At 44.2% G+C, this 14165-nt stretch overlaps 1 protein-coding gene across 1 annotated transcript in view; it reads left to right on the top strand.

Annotated features, from left to right (window-relative positions):
- LOC111976813 (guanine nucleotide-binding protein G(i) subunit alpha-3-like) overlaps window positions 1-12821 on the top strand; it is a 36396-nt gene extending 23575 nt beyond the window's left edge. Inside the window, exons 8-10 of the mRNA XM_070448155.1 lie at window positions 66-219; window positions 5449-5660; window positions 8600-12821. Of these exons, the coding sequence (XP_070304256.1) occupies window positions 66-219; window positions 5449-5639 (345 nt within the window). The 3' untranslated portion in view covers window positions 5640-5660; window positions 8600-12821. The remainder of the gene's footprint in view (window positions 1-65; window positions 220-5448; window positions 5661-8599) is intronic.
- Window positions 12822-14165: the final 1344 nt, after the last annotated feature.

Genomic DNA, 14165 nt, shown 5'->3' with positions numbered 1-14165 from the left:
TCCATATCGCCCAGCTCTACTGTTATCCTGTTCTGATTCCCCACGCTGTGTTTCCGGGTCTACAGAACCGTATGCATGAGAGCATGAAGCTGTTTGACTCCATCTGCAACAACAAGTGGTTCACAGACACCTCCATCATCCTCTTCCTCAACAAGAAGGATCTGTTTGAGGAGAAGATCGCCAGGAGTCCACTCACCATCTGTTACCCCGAGTACGCAGGTGGGTGATAAGCATACTACAAGTACAGTTGAAGTCGGAAGTTTACATACACTTATGTTGGAGTCATTAAAACTCGTTTTTCAACCACTCCACAAATTTCTTGTTAACAAACTATAGTTTTGGCAAGTCGGTTATCACATCTACCTTGTGCATGACACAATTTATTTTTCCAACAATTGTTTACAGACGCTAAGTTGACTGCATTTAAACAGCTTGGAAAATTCCAGAAAATTATGTCATGGCTTTAGAAGTTTCTGATAGGCTAATTGACATCATTTGAGTCAATTGGAGGTGTACCTGTGGATGTATTTCAAGGCCTACCTTCAAACTCAGTGCCTCTTTGCTTGACATCATAGGAAAATCAAAATAAATCAACCAAATACCTCAGAAAAAAATTGTAGACCTCCACAAGCCTAGTTTATGCATTGGAGCAATTTCCAAACGCCTGAAGGTACCACGTTCACCTGTACAAACAATAGTACGCAAGTATAAACACCATGGGACCACATAGCCGTCATACCTCTCAGGAAGGATCTCCTAGAGATGAACGTACTTTGATGCGAAAAGTGCAAATCAATCCCAGAACAACAGCACAGGACCTTGTGAAGATGCTGGAGGAAACGGGTACAAAGTATCTATATCCACAGTAAAACGAGTCCTATGTCGATATAACCTGAAAGGCCGCTCAGCAAGGAAGAAGCCACTGCTCCAAAACCGGCATAAAAAAGCCAGACTATGGTTTGCAACTGCACATGGCGACAAAGATCGTACTTTTTGGAGAAATGTCCTCTGGTCTGATGAAACAAAAATAGAACTGTTTGGCCATAATGACCATCGTTATGTTTGGAGGGAAAAGGGGGACGCTTGCAAGCCGAAGAACACCATCCCAACCGTGAAGCACGGGGGTGGCAGCATCATGTTGTGGGGATGCTTTGCTGCAGGAGGGACTGGTGCACTTCACAAAATAGATGGCATCATGAGGGAGAGAAATTATGTGGATATATTGAAGCAACATCTCAAGACATCAGTCAGGAAGTTAAAGCTTGGTCGCAAATGGGTCTTCCAAAGGACAATCACCCCAAGCATACTTCCATAGTTGCGGCAAAATGGCTTAAGAACAACAAAGTCAAGGTATTGGAGTGGCCATCACAAAGCCCTGACCTCAATCCTATAGAAAATTTGTGGGCAGAACTGAAAAAGCGTGTGTGAGCAAGGAGGCCTACAAACCTGACTCAGTTACACCAGCTCTGTCAGGAGGAATGGGCCAAAATTCACCCAACTTATTGTGGGAAGGTTGTGGAAGGCTACCTGAAACGTTTCACCCAAGTTAAACAATTTAAAGGCAATGCTACCAAATACTAATTGAGTGTATGTAAACTTCTGACCCACTGGGAATGTGATGAAAGAAATAAAAGCTGAAATAAATCATTCTCTCTACTATTATTCTGACATTTCACATTCTTAAAATAAAGTGGTTATCCTAACTGGCCTAAAACAGGGATTTTTTTTAGGATTAAATGTCAGGAATTGTGATAAACTGAGTTTACATGTATTTGGCTAAGATGTATGTTAACTTCCGACTTCAACTGTAACACACACACGCCTGTGCGCATGTGAAGAATACACACAACACATACATGATGTGAAATACTTGGAAGTGTTTGAGTTGTTCCTGATTTCCTATTTTGGGACCATTCCATTAGTTCCATGGTTACCTGGACAACTAAATCAAGCATTTTTAAATGGTTGGCCTTTTTCAGAACTTCTCAGAAGTTTTGCTCTGGCTTGCCTTTCTACTACCGGTATCCGTTGACATTGGCTCTGCGACAGTCTTAAAATAAATATTTTGATCTGCTATATATATAATGCAAGAAGTCATAGGCGGCGCGTGGGTTTCAAGCTTGAGGAAGCTGTATTTTTCACGGCCTGTGAAAAGGGGAGACGTAGGCTCGGACGTCCATCTAGCCTGAAGGACAAAATGATTATATATCCTATAATTATTATAATTATATATAATTATATATCCTATAAGAAACGTTCCAGTCACCGGGGATATGGCCAATGCTCTCTGCTATAGTGCCAATAAGAGAGATTCAATAAGATTGAATATTAAGTCTCAAGGTTCTGCTTGCCTGAGTTAGAATACCGCATGATAAGCAGTAGACCATACTATTTACCAAGAGACTATTCATCTATAACTGAACAAAAAAATATAAACGCAACATGCAACAATTTCAACGATTTTACTGAGTTATAAGGAAATCAGTCAATTTAAGTAAATTCATTAGGCCGTAAGCTATGGATTTCACATGACTTGGCATGGGCGCAGCCATGGGTGGGCCTGGGAGGGCAAAAGCCTACCTACTTGGGAGCCAGGCACAGGCAATCAGAATTCGTTTTGTGGAGGTCTGTTTACACATGGTCTGTGGTTGTGAGGCTGGTTGGACATACTGTCAAATTCTCTAAAACAAAGTTGAGGGAGGCTTATGGTAGAGGAATGAACATTCAATTCTCTGGCAACAGCTCTGGTGGACATTCCTGCAGTCAACATGCCAATTGCACACTCCCTCAAGACTTGAGACATCTGTGGCATTGTGTTGTGTGACGAAAATTCACATTTTAGAGTGGACTTTTAATCAGCTTCTTGATATGCCACACCTGTCAGGTGGATGGATTATCTTGGCAAAGGAGAAATGCTCACTAACAGGAATGTAAACAAATTTGTGCACAAAATTAATTAAGATACGCCTTTTGTGCGTATGGAACATCTCTGGGATCTTTTATTTCAGCTCATGAAACATGGGACCAACACTTTACATGTTGAGTTTATATTTTTGTTCAGTATATATTTTTCGTAGCTGTCTATTTACCACCGCAAACCGATGCTGGCACTAAGACCGCACTCAACGGCCTTAGGGGCCGGTAATTTTAATGCAGGACAAATTCTATCTGTTTTACCTCATTTCTACCAGTCACCTGGGCAACTAGAGGAGACAACTTTAGATCACCTATACTCCACACACAGCGATGTAAACAAAGCTCTCCCTCACCCTACATTTGGCAAATCTGGCCATAACTATCCTGATTCCTGCTTACAAGCAAAAACCTCAAACAGGAAGTACCAGTGACCCGCTCAATAGGGAAGTGGTCCGATGAACCAGATGCTAAGCTACAGGACTGTTTCGCTAGCACAGATTGGAATATGTTTCGGGATTCGTCTGATGGCATTGAGGAATTTATCACATCCGTCACCGGCTTCATTAATAAGTACATCGATGACGTCACAGTGACCGTACGTACATATCCCAACCAGAAGTCATGGATTAAAGGCGACATCCACACTGAGCTAAAGGCTAGAGCTGACGTTTTCCAGGAGCGAGACACTAATCTGGATGTTTATAAGAAATCCCGCTATGACCTCCGACGAACCATCAAACAGGCAAAGCGTCAGTACATGACCAAGATCAAATCCTACAACACCGACACTGACGTCGGACGTGGCAGGGCTTGCAAACCATCATGGATTACAAAGGGAAACCCAGCTGCGAGCTGTCCAGTGACGCGAGCCTACCAATCGAGGTAACCAGATAGACAGACAGAGAGCCAGATACAGAGCTTAATATTGGGGTCAACTTCACACCATATGTATTGAATTCAAAATAAAATAAATCGTGAACATGATAAATAAAGTTGAGAATGTAAACATATTTTCGAGGACGGGTGAAATAATGGATGTTGAAATCAAAAACCAAACAATTGAAAGAAAAATGTATAGAATTGTTAACAAATAACACATCAAAAGCAAAACCCAAAAACTTGTAAGCAAATCATTTTAAAGCGAGAGCAAAACTCTGACAAATTATTTAAAATATATAATTGAAAACGAATGCATAAATCGTTTTCAGTTAAACTTTCCCAGCAACCAATCCTATTGAATACATGTTGCCTAGTCTCTTGCCTGCATGTACTGCCTTTTGGTTACGCTACTCGTATCTTTTGGTTACGCTACTCGTATCTGTTGGTTACGCTACTCGTATCTTTTGGTTACGCTACTCGTATCTTTGCTTTCAATGTCTGTTTCTTTGCTTTCACTGAACGGTCTTTTCAATTGCGAGTTGTGGCCTTATTTTTCCGTGAAGGGCGGGGTTTACATGGAGGCGTAGACAACGAGTCTCCATTGGTCCGCTAGTGTTGGAGTGACAGTTTGTCTTAACCCAATCAATGAACATGATAGACGGGCTTCTTTATTTCTATTGCCTACTTAAGTAGACGGTCTGACGTCACCTCGTTTTAGGGTTTTAGCTAACCTACTTCAAAATTGTCAGTCACGGGTCAATAATGTACGGATATTGGAAGCATGTCTATCTAATACATGTAATGATAAACCATTTAACTACTTAGGTAAACATGTGAATTACCTGCACAGGTGTATGGCGAACCAGTTACCAACACCTGCGCCGAACGTTGTGCAGCAGGTAATTCATATGTTTACCTAAGTAGTTAGATGGCGCTTCATACCTGTAATAGTAACCAGATGTGCGTAACAGTTAGGTACTAAATAATTGAATCCAACTGTATTGAGATCCAGTCAGAATAGGAGCATGTGTCCCCCTGTTGCATTAGACTGGTTTCTGATAACCCAGACCCGTCTTACTCCTGGTCCACTCTGACAGGTCTTCCTGTTTATCGGGGTTTAGGACACAGGGGGAATGCAGCAGGGAGTTAGGGAGCTGTACTGAAACATATTTCTCTGTATCCGTAGTAGTGCACAATTTTGGAAATGTATCATGCAGTGCACAGTACCATTTCCGGGTTTTGTTTCATTAAAGATTGTTCTGAATCTAACATCATGTTGTCCAATCCAGGCATGTTTTATATAATTTATAACATGTATAAATGTATACAGGGACAGTGCAAATTAATCATCATCAGTGTGCGCATCAATACAAATATGTCATAATAAGCTAAATAGCTAATTTTGGTCTGTCATTTTTGTTCCAGGAGCCAGTACATATGAGGCAGCAGCCTACATCCAGTGTACTACAGTACCCATAATGCACTGTTATTACTACTACAGGAGCCAGTACATATGAGGCAGCAGCCTACATCCAGTGTACTACAGTACCCACAATGCACTGTTATTATTACTACAGGAGCCAGTACATATGAGGCAGCAGCCTACATCCAGTGTACTACAGTACCCATAATGCACTATTATTATTACTACAGGAGCCAGTACATATGAGGAGGCAGCAGCCTACATCCAGTGTCAGTTTGAGGATCTGAACAGGAGGAAGGGCACTAAAGAGATCTACACCCACTTCACCTGCGCCACCGACACCAAGAACGTCCAGTTCGTGTTCGACGCCGTCACAGACGTCATCATCAAGATCAACCTCAAGGAGTGTGGACTCTACTGAGGGGGGACCAGGGATCTTCAGGTCAGTACCAAATCAACCCTTACCCCCTAGCACCTACCCCCTCCTGTAGATCAACCTCAAGGAGTATGGACTCTACTGAGGGGGAGCAGGAATCTTCAGGTCAGTGACCTTTGACTTGTGGAATTCCACCCTCATGTATTTTTTTGCTTTATTGAGACAGCAGGAAAATAGATATAGGAACGGCTAGCGGGGGGATTGAACCCACAGAAAGGCTAGCGAGGGGGATTGAACCCACAGAAAGGCTAGCGAGGGGGATTGAACCCACAGAAAGGCTAGCGGGGGGATTGAACCCACAGAAAGGCTAGCGAGGGGGATGAACCACAGAAAGGCTAGCGGGGGGGATTGAACCCACAGAAAGGCTAGCGGGGGGGATTGAACCCACGAAAGGCTAGCGGGGGGGGATTGAACCACAGAAAGGCTAGCGGGGGGGATTGAACCACAGAAAGGCTAGCGGGGGGATTGAACCAAGAAAGGCTAGCGAGGGGATTGAACCCACGAAGGCTAGCGGGGGGATTGAACCCAAAGAAAGGCTAGCGGGGGATTGAACCCACAGAAAGGCTAGCGGGGGGGTTGAACCCATAGAAAGGCTAGCGGGGGGGATTGAACCATAGAAAGGCTAGCGGGGGGATTGAACCCACAGAAAGGCTAGCGGGGGGGATTGAACCCAAGAAAGGCTAGCGGGGGGATTGAACCCACAGAAAGGCTAGCGGGGGGGATTGAACCCACAGAAAGGCTAGCGGGGGGATTGAACCACAGAAAGGCTAGCGGGGGATTGAACCATAGAAAGGCTAGCGAGGGGGATTGAACCCACAGAAAGGCTAGCGGGGGGATTGAACCCTAGAAAGGCTAGCGAGGGGGATTGAACCACAGAAAGGCTAGCGGGGGGTTGAACCATAAAAGGCTAGCGGGGGATTGAACCATAGAAAGGCTAGCGAGGGGATTGAACCCACAGAAAGGCTAGCGGGGGGATTGAACCCACAGAAAGGTAGCGGGGGGATTGAACCCACAGAAAGGCTAGCGGGGGGATTGAACCACAGAAAGGCTAGCGGGGGGTTGAACCCATAGAAAGGCTAGCGAGGGGGATTGAACCCACAGAAAGGCTAGCGGGGGGGATTGCACCACAGAAAGGCTAGCGGGGGGATTGAACCACAGAAAGGCTGGCGGGGGATTGAACCCACAGAAAGGCTGGCGGGGGGATTGAACCCACAGAAAGGCTAGTGGGGGGATTGAACCCACAGAAAGGTAGCGGGGGGATTGAACCCACAGAAGGCTAGCGGGGGGATTGAACCCACAAAGGCTAGCAGGGGGGATTGAACCCACAGAAAGGCTAGCGGTGGGATTGAACCACAGAAAGGCTAGCGGGGGGGATTGAACCCACAGAAAGGCTAGTGGGGGATTGAACCACAGAAAGGCTAGCAGGGGGATTGAACCCACAGAAAGGCTAGCGGGGGGATTGAACCCAGAAAAGGCTAGCGGGGGGATTGAACCCACAGAAAGGCTAGCGGTGTTGACACGAAAGGCTAGCGGGGGGATTGAACCACAGAAAGGCTAGCGGGGGGATTGAACCCACAGAAAGGCTAGCGGGGGGATTGAACCCACAGAAAGGCTAGCGGGGGGATTGAACCCACAGAAAGGCTAGCGGGGGGATTGAACCCCACCATGAGGGCTCGAACATGTCCTTGCTGTGAGAACTGTTAGGGTTTGGCCTCTAAGGAGGTGACAGGGAGCTTCAGGTTAGTGACTTTTGAACTTTGTACATACTGCATCACTGTAGATATACACCTGTTATTGGTTAAAGCTGCAGAAGCTTTATTTTTATTTTGGGGGCATTTGGGTAAATCTGAAAGGACTGGATAGTCCGCAGAAGCCGAGATGACTTGATGTTACAGGATTCTTTGTCCTCTTGATTGTTTGTTCAGTGGCAGCATGTGCAGGTGTTGTAATGAAGCAATTCATGAGAGGGGTGCTTCATTGTGATGTAGCACAGCTTGGATTCATGAGGGGGGCTGGCTTCATTGTGATGTCATGATATTTTGGATTCATGAGGGGGTGTGCATCATTGTGATGTCATGATAGCTTTGATCTATGAGAGGGGTGTGCTTCATTGTGATGTCATGATAGCTTGGATTCATGAGGGGGGGTGCTTCATTGTGATGTCATGATAGCTTGATTCATGAGGGGCGTGCTTATTGTGATGTCATGATAGCTTGGATTCATGAGGGGGGTGCTTCATTGTGATGTCATGATAGCTTTGATTCATTAGAGGGGCGTGCTTCATTGTGATGTCAATATTTTGGATTCATGAGGGGGGCGTGCTTCATTGTGTGTCAAGATATTTGGATTCATGAGGGGGGCGTGCTTCATTGTGATTCAAGATATTTTGGATTCATGAGGAGGCATGCTTCATTGTGATGTCATGATAGCTTGGATTCATGAGGGGGCGTGCTTCATTGTGATGTCATGATAGCTTTGATTCATTAGAGGGGGTGCTTCATTGTGATGTCAAGATATTTTGGATTCATGAGGGGGGCGTGCTTCATTGTGATGTCAAGATATTTTGGATTCATGAGGGGGCATGCTTCATTGTGATTGTCATGATAGCTTAATTCATGAGGGGGGCGTGCTTCATTGTGATGTCATGATAGCTTGATTCCTGAGGGGGGTGTGCTTCATTGTGATGTCATGATAGCTTGGATTTCTGAGGGGGGCGTGCTTCATTGGTGATGTCATGATAGTTAGATTCCTGAGGGGTGCGTCGCTTCATTGTGATGTCATGATAGCTTGGATTCCTGAGGGGGGCGTGCTTCGTTGTGATGTCATGATAGCTTGGATTCCTGAGGGGGGCGTGCTTCATTGTGATGTCAGCACAGATTGGATGCAGTCATAGATATGTTTTTTTATAATGGTTCACTTTTATCCTCTCTCTTCCTCTTCTGTAGGTGTCTGGTGGACCGTGAGCCTCGTGGAAGGGGGTGATGATATGAGATGACTTGGGACATTTGCATTAGATGATCGTGGAAGTAGAAGAAGATAATGGGAAGTAGAACCAGCGATTGAGACTGTTGGTTGCCATGCTGAATACAGAGGATGATGAATACTGCATTTTGGGATTGTTTCTGTTTTTACCACTTTTATTTTTCTCCCATGTTCAACCCTCTGATACACTGAGCTCAGGACAGAACTGAACTGTGGGGAAAAACCTTAAGCAGTGAAATATAGTCACTGTGACTTCTATGGGAACTGCCAAGTCAGACTACAGAATACTTGTTTTTAGTTCCAGATCATTTACACTGAACAAAAATATATAAACGCAACATGTGAAGTGCTGGTCCCATGTTTCATGAGCTGAAATTTAAGATCCCAGACATTTTCCATACGCACAAAAAGCGTATTTCTCTCAAATTTTGTGTAGAATTTTGTTTACATCCCTGCTAGTGAGCATATCTCCTTTGCCAAGATAATCCATCCACCTAACAGGTGCGGCATATCAAGATACTGATTAAACAGCATGATCATTACACAGGTGCACCTTGTGCTGGGGCAATAAAAGATAATTGTAAAATGTGCCGTTTTGTCACACAACACAATGCCACAGATGACCCAACTTTTAGGCGACCGTGCAATTGGCATGCTGACTGCAGGAATGTCCACCAAAGCTATTGCCAGAGAATTTAATGTTAATTTCTCGTCTCCAACGTCGTTTTAGAGAATTTTGCCAATACGTCCAACCGGCCTCACAACCGCAGACCACGTGTGAACCACGTCAGCCCAGGACCTCCACATCTGGCTTCTTCCCCATCAAGATTGTCTGAGTCGAGCCAGCCGGACAGCTGATGCAAACTGTGGGTTTGTGCAACCTTCTCAGGGAAGCTCATCTACTTAGTCTTGACATGACTGCAGTTTCGGCGTCGTAACCGACTTCAGTGGGCAAATGCTCACCTTCGATGACCACTGGCACGCTGGAGAAGTGTGCTGTTCACAGATGAATCCCGGTTTCAACTGTACCGTGCAGATGGCAAACAGCGTGTATGGCGTCTTGTGGGCCAGCGGTTTGCTGACGTCAACGTTGTTAACAGAGTGCCCCATGGTGGTGGTGGGGTTATGGTATGGGGCAGGCATAAGCCACGGACAACGAACACAATTGCATTTTATCGATGGCAATTTGAATGCACTGAGATACCGTGACGAGATCCTGAGGTCCATTGTCGTGCCATTCATCCACCGCCATCACATCATGTTTCAGCATGATAATGCATGGCCCCATGTCTCAAGGATCTGTACACAATTCCTGGAAGCTGAATATTTCCCAGTTATTCTATGGCCTGCATGCTGTCACCCATTGAGCATGTTTGGGATGCTCTGGATTGATGTGTACAACAGCGTGTTCCAGTTCCTGCCAATATCCAGCAACTTCGTACAGCCATTGAAGAGGAGTGGGACAATATTCCACAGGCCACAATCAACAGCCTGATCAACTCTTTGGGAAGGAGATGTGTCGCACTGCATGAGGCAAATGGTCACGCCAGATACTGACTGGTTTTCTGATCCATGCCCCAACCTTTTGTTTTTAGGTATCTGACCAACAGATGCATATCTGTGTTCCCAGTCATGTGAAATCCATAGATTAGGACCTAATTCATTTATTTAAATGGACTGATTTCCTTATATGAACTGTAACTCAGTAAAAAAATATTTGAAATTGTTGCACGTTGCGTTTTATATTTTTGTTCAGTGTAGGTGGAGTGGAGTGATGTTTTTATGGCATTTGGTTGATTTAACCAACACATCACACAGATAGAAGAAATTATCATTGGCTGTGTCCCAAATGGCACCTAATCCCCTATGTAGTGCACTACCTTCGACCAGAGTAGTAGTGCAGAGTGGTAGTGCAGAGTAGTAGTGCACTACCTAGGGGAATAGGATGTCTTTGGAACATATTCCTTCTCTCCATTCCAGTGCTCCCATCTATACATTGACACACTACTGGTAGACACTGAGTGTACAAAACATTAAGAACACCTTCCTACTAGTGAGTTTGCAAACCCCCCTTTTGCCCTCAGAACAGGACATGATTCCATTATGTGTTATTTCATAGTTTTGATGTTCTTCACTATTATTCTACAATGTCTCATGGTCTGACACACACACACCTCTCTTGCTTTGTCACCTTTTCACTACAGATGAGGAAGTGTTACATCGGCGGTGGATTGAGATGCATCCAAAACAAACAAAAAAGTATCTCTAGCTTAAACTGACAGGTTTTTGTATTATATTTGTATTTTATTATGCTTATTCATTTTCCCACGGGGGTGTGGACATCGACCTTAGGTGGTTAAATCGTTTCTCTTACCCATTCACCCTCTGAATGGTACACGTACACAATCCATGTCTCAATTATATCAAGGTTTAGACATCCTCCCCTTCATCTACAATGATAACTTTCACCTGGTCAGTCTGGTGGAAAGAGCAGGTGTTCATAATGTTTTGTCTACTCAGTATGCACAATAGACCAAACCACCAAGCTGGACATCTCTCAAGTCAATATTTCACTTTTTATTTTTTTATGTTTTTATATATGTTATATACACTTTGTTGCATTCGTTCACTGAGTTAATTATCTCATTTAATTTCCTGTAAAACCACGTCTTTATGACGTGTTGTTTGTAGTTCAAACTATCTTTTTCATTTGGGATTTCTTTACAAAATCAGATTCCATCTATAAGTCGTGTCAATGCTCTAAAGATGGATCAGGAATTAATGTGATAGATTTGACGTGCACCTAACTCTTTACGTTTTGAGATTTTTTTAAATCGGCCATCTTTCATCACGTTTTACCTAGGCTACATCCTTATTTAAAGTCTTGTCTTAACTTTAACATGAGAGGTTTTACCTAGGCTACGTCCTTATTGAGAGGTGTTACCTAGGCTACATCCTTATTGAGAGGTGTTACCTAGGCTACGTCCTTATTGAGAGGTGTTACCTAGGCTACGTCTTATTGAGCGGTGTTACTAGGCTCCGTCCTTATTGAGAGGTGTTACCTTAGGTTAGTTATTGCGAGGTGTTACTAGGCTACGTTCCTTATGAGAGTTGTTTCTAGGCTACGTCTTATTGAAGAGGTGTTACTAGGCTTAGTCCTTATTGAGAGGTGTTACCTAGGCTACGTCCTTATTGAGAGGTGTTACCTAGGCTACGTCCTTATTGAGAGGTGTTACCTAGGCTACATCCTTTATTTGTTCATTCATTTTCAAAACATAAATTACAAATGGACCACTTTGTATTGAACAGTATTTTTTATATGTTAGGACTCTTGTTCACTACGGCACATTATTGTATAATATTGATCATTGAATATTGATTATTGTCAAGTGAGATTAATACTTTTGTCACACCACTTTATAATACAATACTTATTGATTATTTGAATGAAAGACCATTTTGGAATTCACATCTTGATATTTTATAGCCTTTATAATTAATTAAGAGATGTATTTTATCCTAAGTGTATTGTTAAGAATGAACTGACCAATGAACTCGATCGAGTATGTAACAAAATGTATTTTTACAGAGGGGAAAGCTGTGCTCAGAACCCCACTACCTGCCTTCACTTGCAGATATTTAGTTTTTCTTATCCCGACTTGTTCTACGGGGAGGCAGAAACAAATGTGATTAGTTCAGCTTAGGCGAGAAATGTGATACTCAGCAAGTCATTCCACGAAAGCTTAGCGTATGGGTTGGGTTACGTTTACATAAGAAACACGATTGGTTCGGGAACCAAGGAGAACTTCACTGAGCATTTATTTTGTCCAGAAAACAGTTTTTGTCAAATAGCCACTAACTATCTGGGTTAGAGACTGTCATGACTTCCGCCTCGGTCAGAACTATACCTTACACTCCACGGTCATATTCATCAGGTACCAAACGGAATAAAATACACTGAAACAGGAAGGGACTACCCGAAATTGTCCAATAACAAATGCTCTTTTTTCTGTTGTTTTGTTTCCTGTTGCCAAATGGTTTTTTTTTGCTACGTTTTGAAACGGTGTGCACTAATGAATGCAACCCTGTAGATGGATCAGATGAGGTGGTTACATTATACATCTGGTTCAGGTTGACTTTGTTCAAATGTGTTACTATTAACTATATTAAATGATGGCACTTCAACTCTCTGCTCTATTTTTCTATCCTTGGTTGCATCCTAGATGGTACCCTATTTCCTTGTATTACTTTTGACCAGGGACCATAGGGAATATGATGCCCTTTTTGACCAGGGCCCATAGGGAATATGATGCCCTTTTGACCAGGGCCCATAGGGAATATGATGCCCTTTTGACCAGGGCCCATAGGGTATATGATGCCATTTTGACCAGGGCCCATAGGGAATATGATGCCCTTTGACCAGGACCCATATTGTATATGATGCCCTTTGACCAGGGCCCATACGGGAGATATGGATGCCCTTTTACCAGGCCCAAAGGGAATATCATGCCCTTTTGACGGGCCCATACGGTATATGATGGCCCTTTTGGACCAGCCCATAGGGTATATTGATGCCCTTTTGACCAGGGACCATAGGGAATGATGCCCTTTGACCAGGGCCCATAGGTTATGATGCGCCTTTTGACCAGGGCCCAAAGGGAATATGATGCCCTTTTTTGGACCAGGGCCCATAGGGAATATGATGCCCTTTGACCAGGCCCATAGGTATATGATGCCCTTTGACCAGGACCCATAGGGAATATGATGCCCTTTTGACGCAGGGCCGCATAGGGTTATGATGCCCTTTTGACCAGGGCCCAAAGGGAATATGATGCCCTTTTGACCAGGGCCCATAGGGAATATGATGCCCTTTTGACCAGGGCCCAAAGGGATATGATGCCCTTTGACCAGGACCATAGGGAATATGATGCCCTTTTGACCAGGGCCCATAGGGAAGTGATGCCTTTTTGACCAGGGCCCATAGGGAATATGATGCCCTTGACCAGGGCCCATAGGAATATGATGCCCTTTTGACCAGGGCACAAAGGGAATATGATGCCCTTTTGACCAGGGCCCATAGGGAATATGATGCCCTTTTGACCAGGGCCATAGGGAATATGATGCCCTTTGACCAGGGCCCATAGGAATATGATGCCCTTTTGACCAGGGCCCATGGGAATATGATGCCCTTTTGACCAGGGGCCCATAGGGAATATGATGCCCTTTGGACCAGGGCCCATAGGGAATATGATGCCCTTTTGACCAGGGCCCATAGGGAATATGATGCCCTTTGACCAGGCCCATAGGGAATATGATGCTTTTTGACCAGGGCCCATAGGGAATATGATGCCCTTTGACCAGGCCAATAGGGAAATGATTGCCCTTTTGACCACGGCCCATTGGGAATATGATGCCCTTTTGACCAGGGCCCATAGGAATATGATGCCCTTTTGACCAGGCCCATAGGGAATATGATGCCCTTTGACCAGGGCCCATAGGGAATATGATGTGCTTGACCAGGGCACAAAG

This window comes from Salvelinus sp. IW2-2015, linkage group LG17 (genome assembly GCF_002910315.2).
Source record: "Salvelinus sp. IW2-2015 linkage group LG17, ASM291031v2, whole genome shotgun sequence".
Taxonomy (NCBI): Eukaryota; Metazoa; Chordata; class Actinopteri; order Salmoniformes; family Salmonidae; genus Salvelinus; species Salvelinus sp. IW2-2015.
The sequence above is the reverse complement of the archived record's forward strand: the minus strand, read 5'-3'. Positions and strand labels throughout refer to the sequence as shown.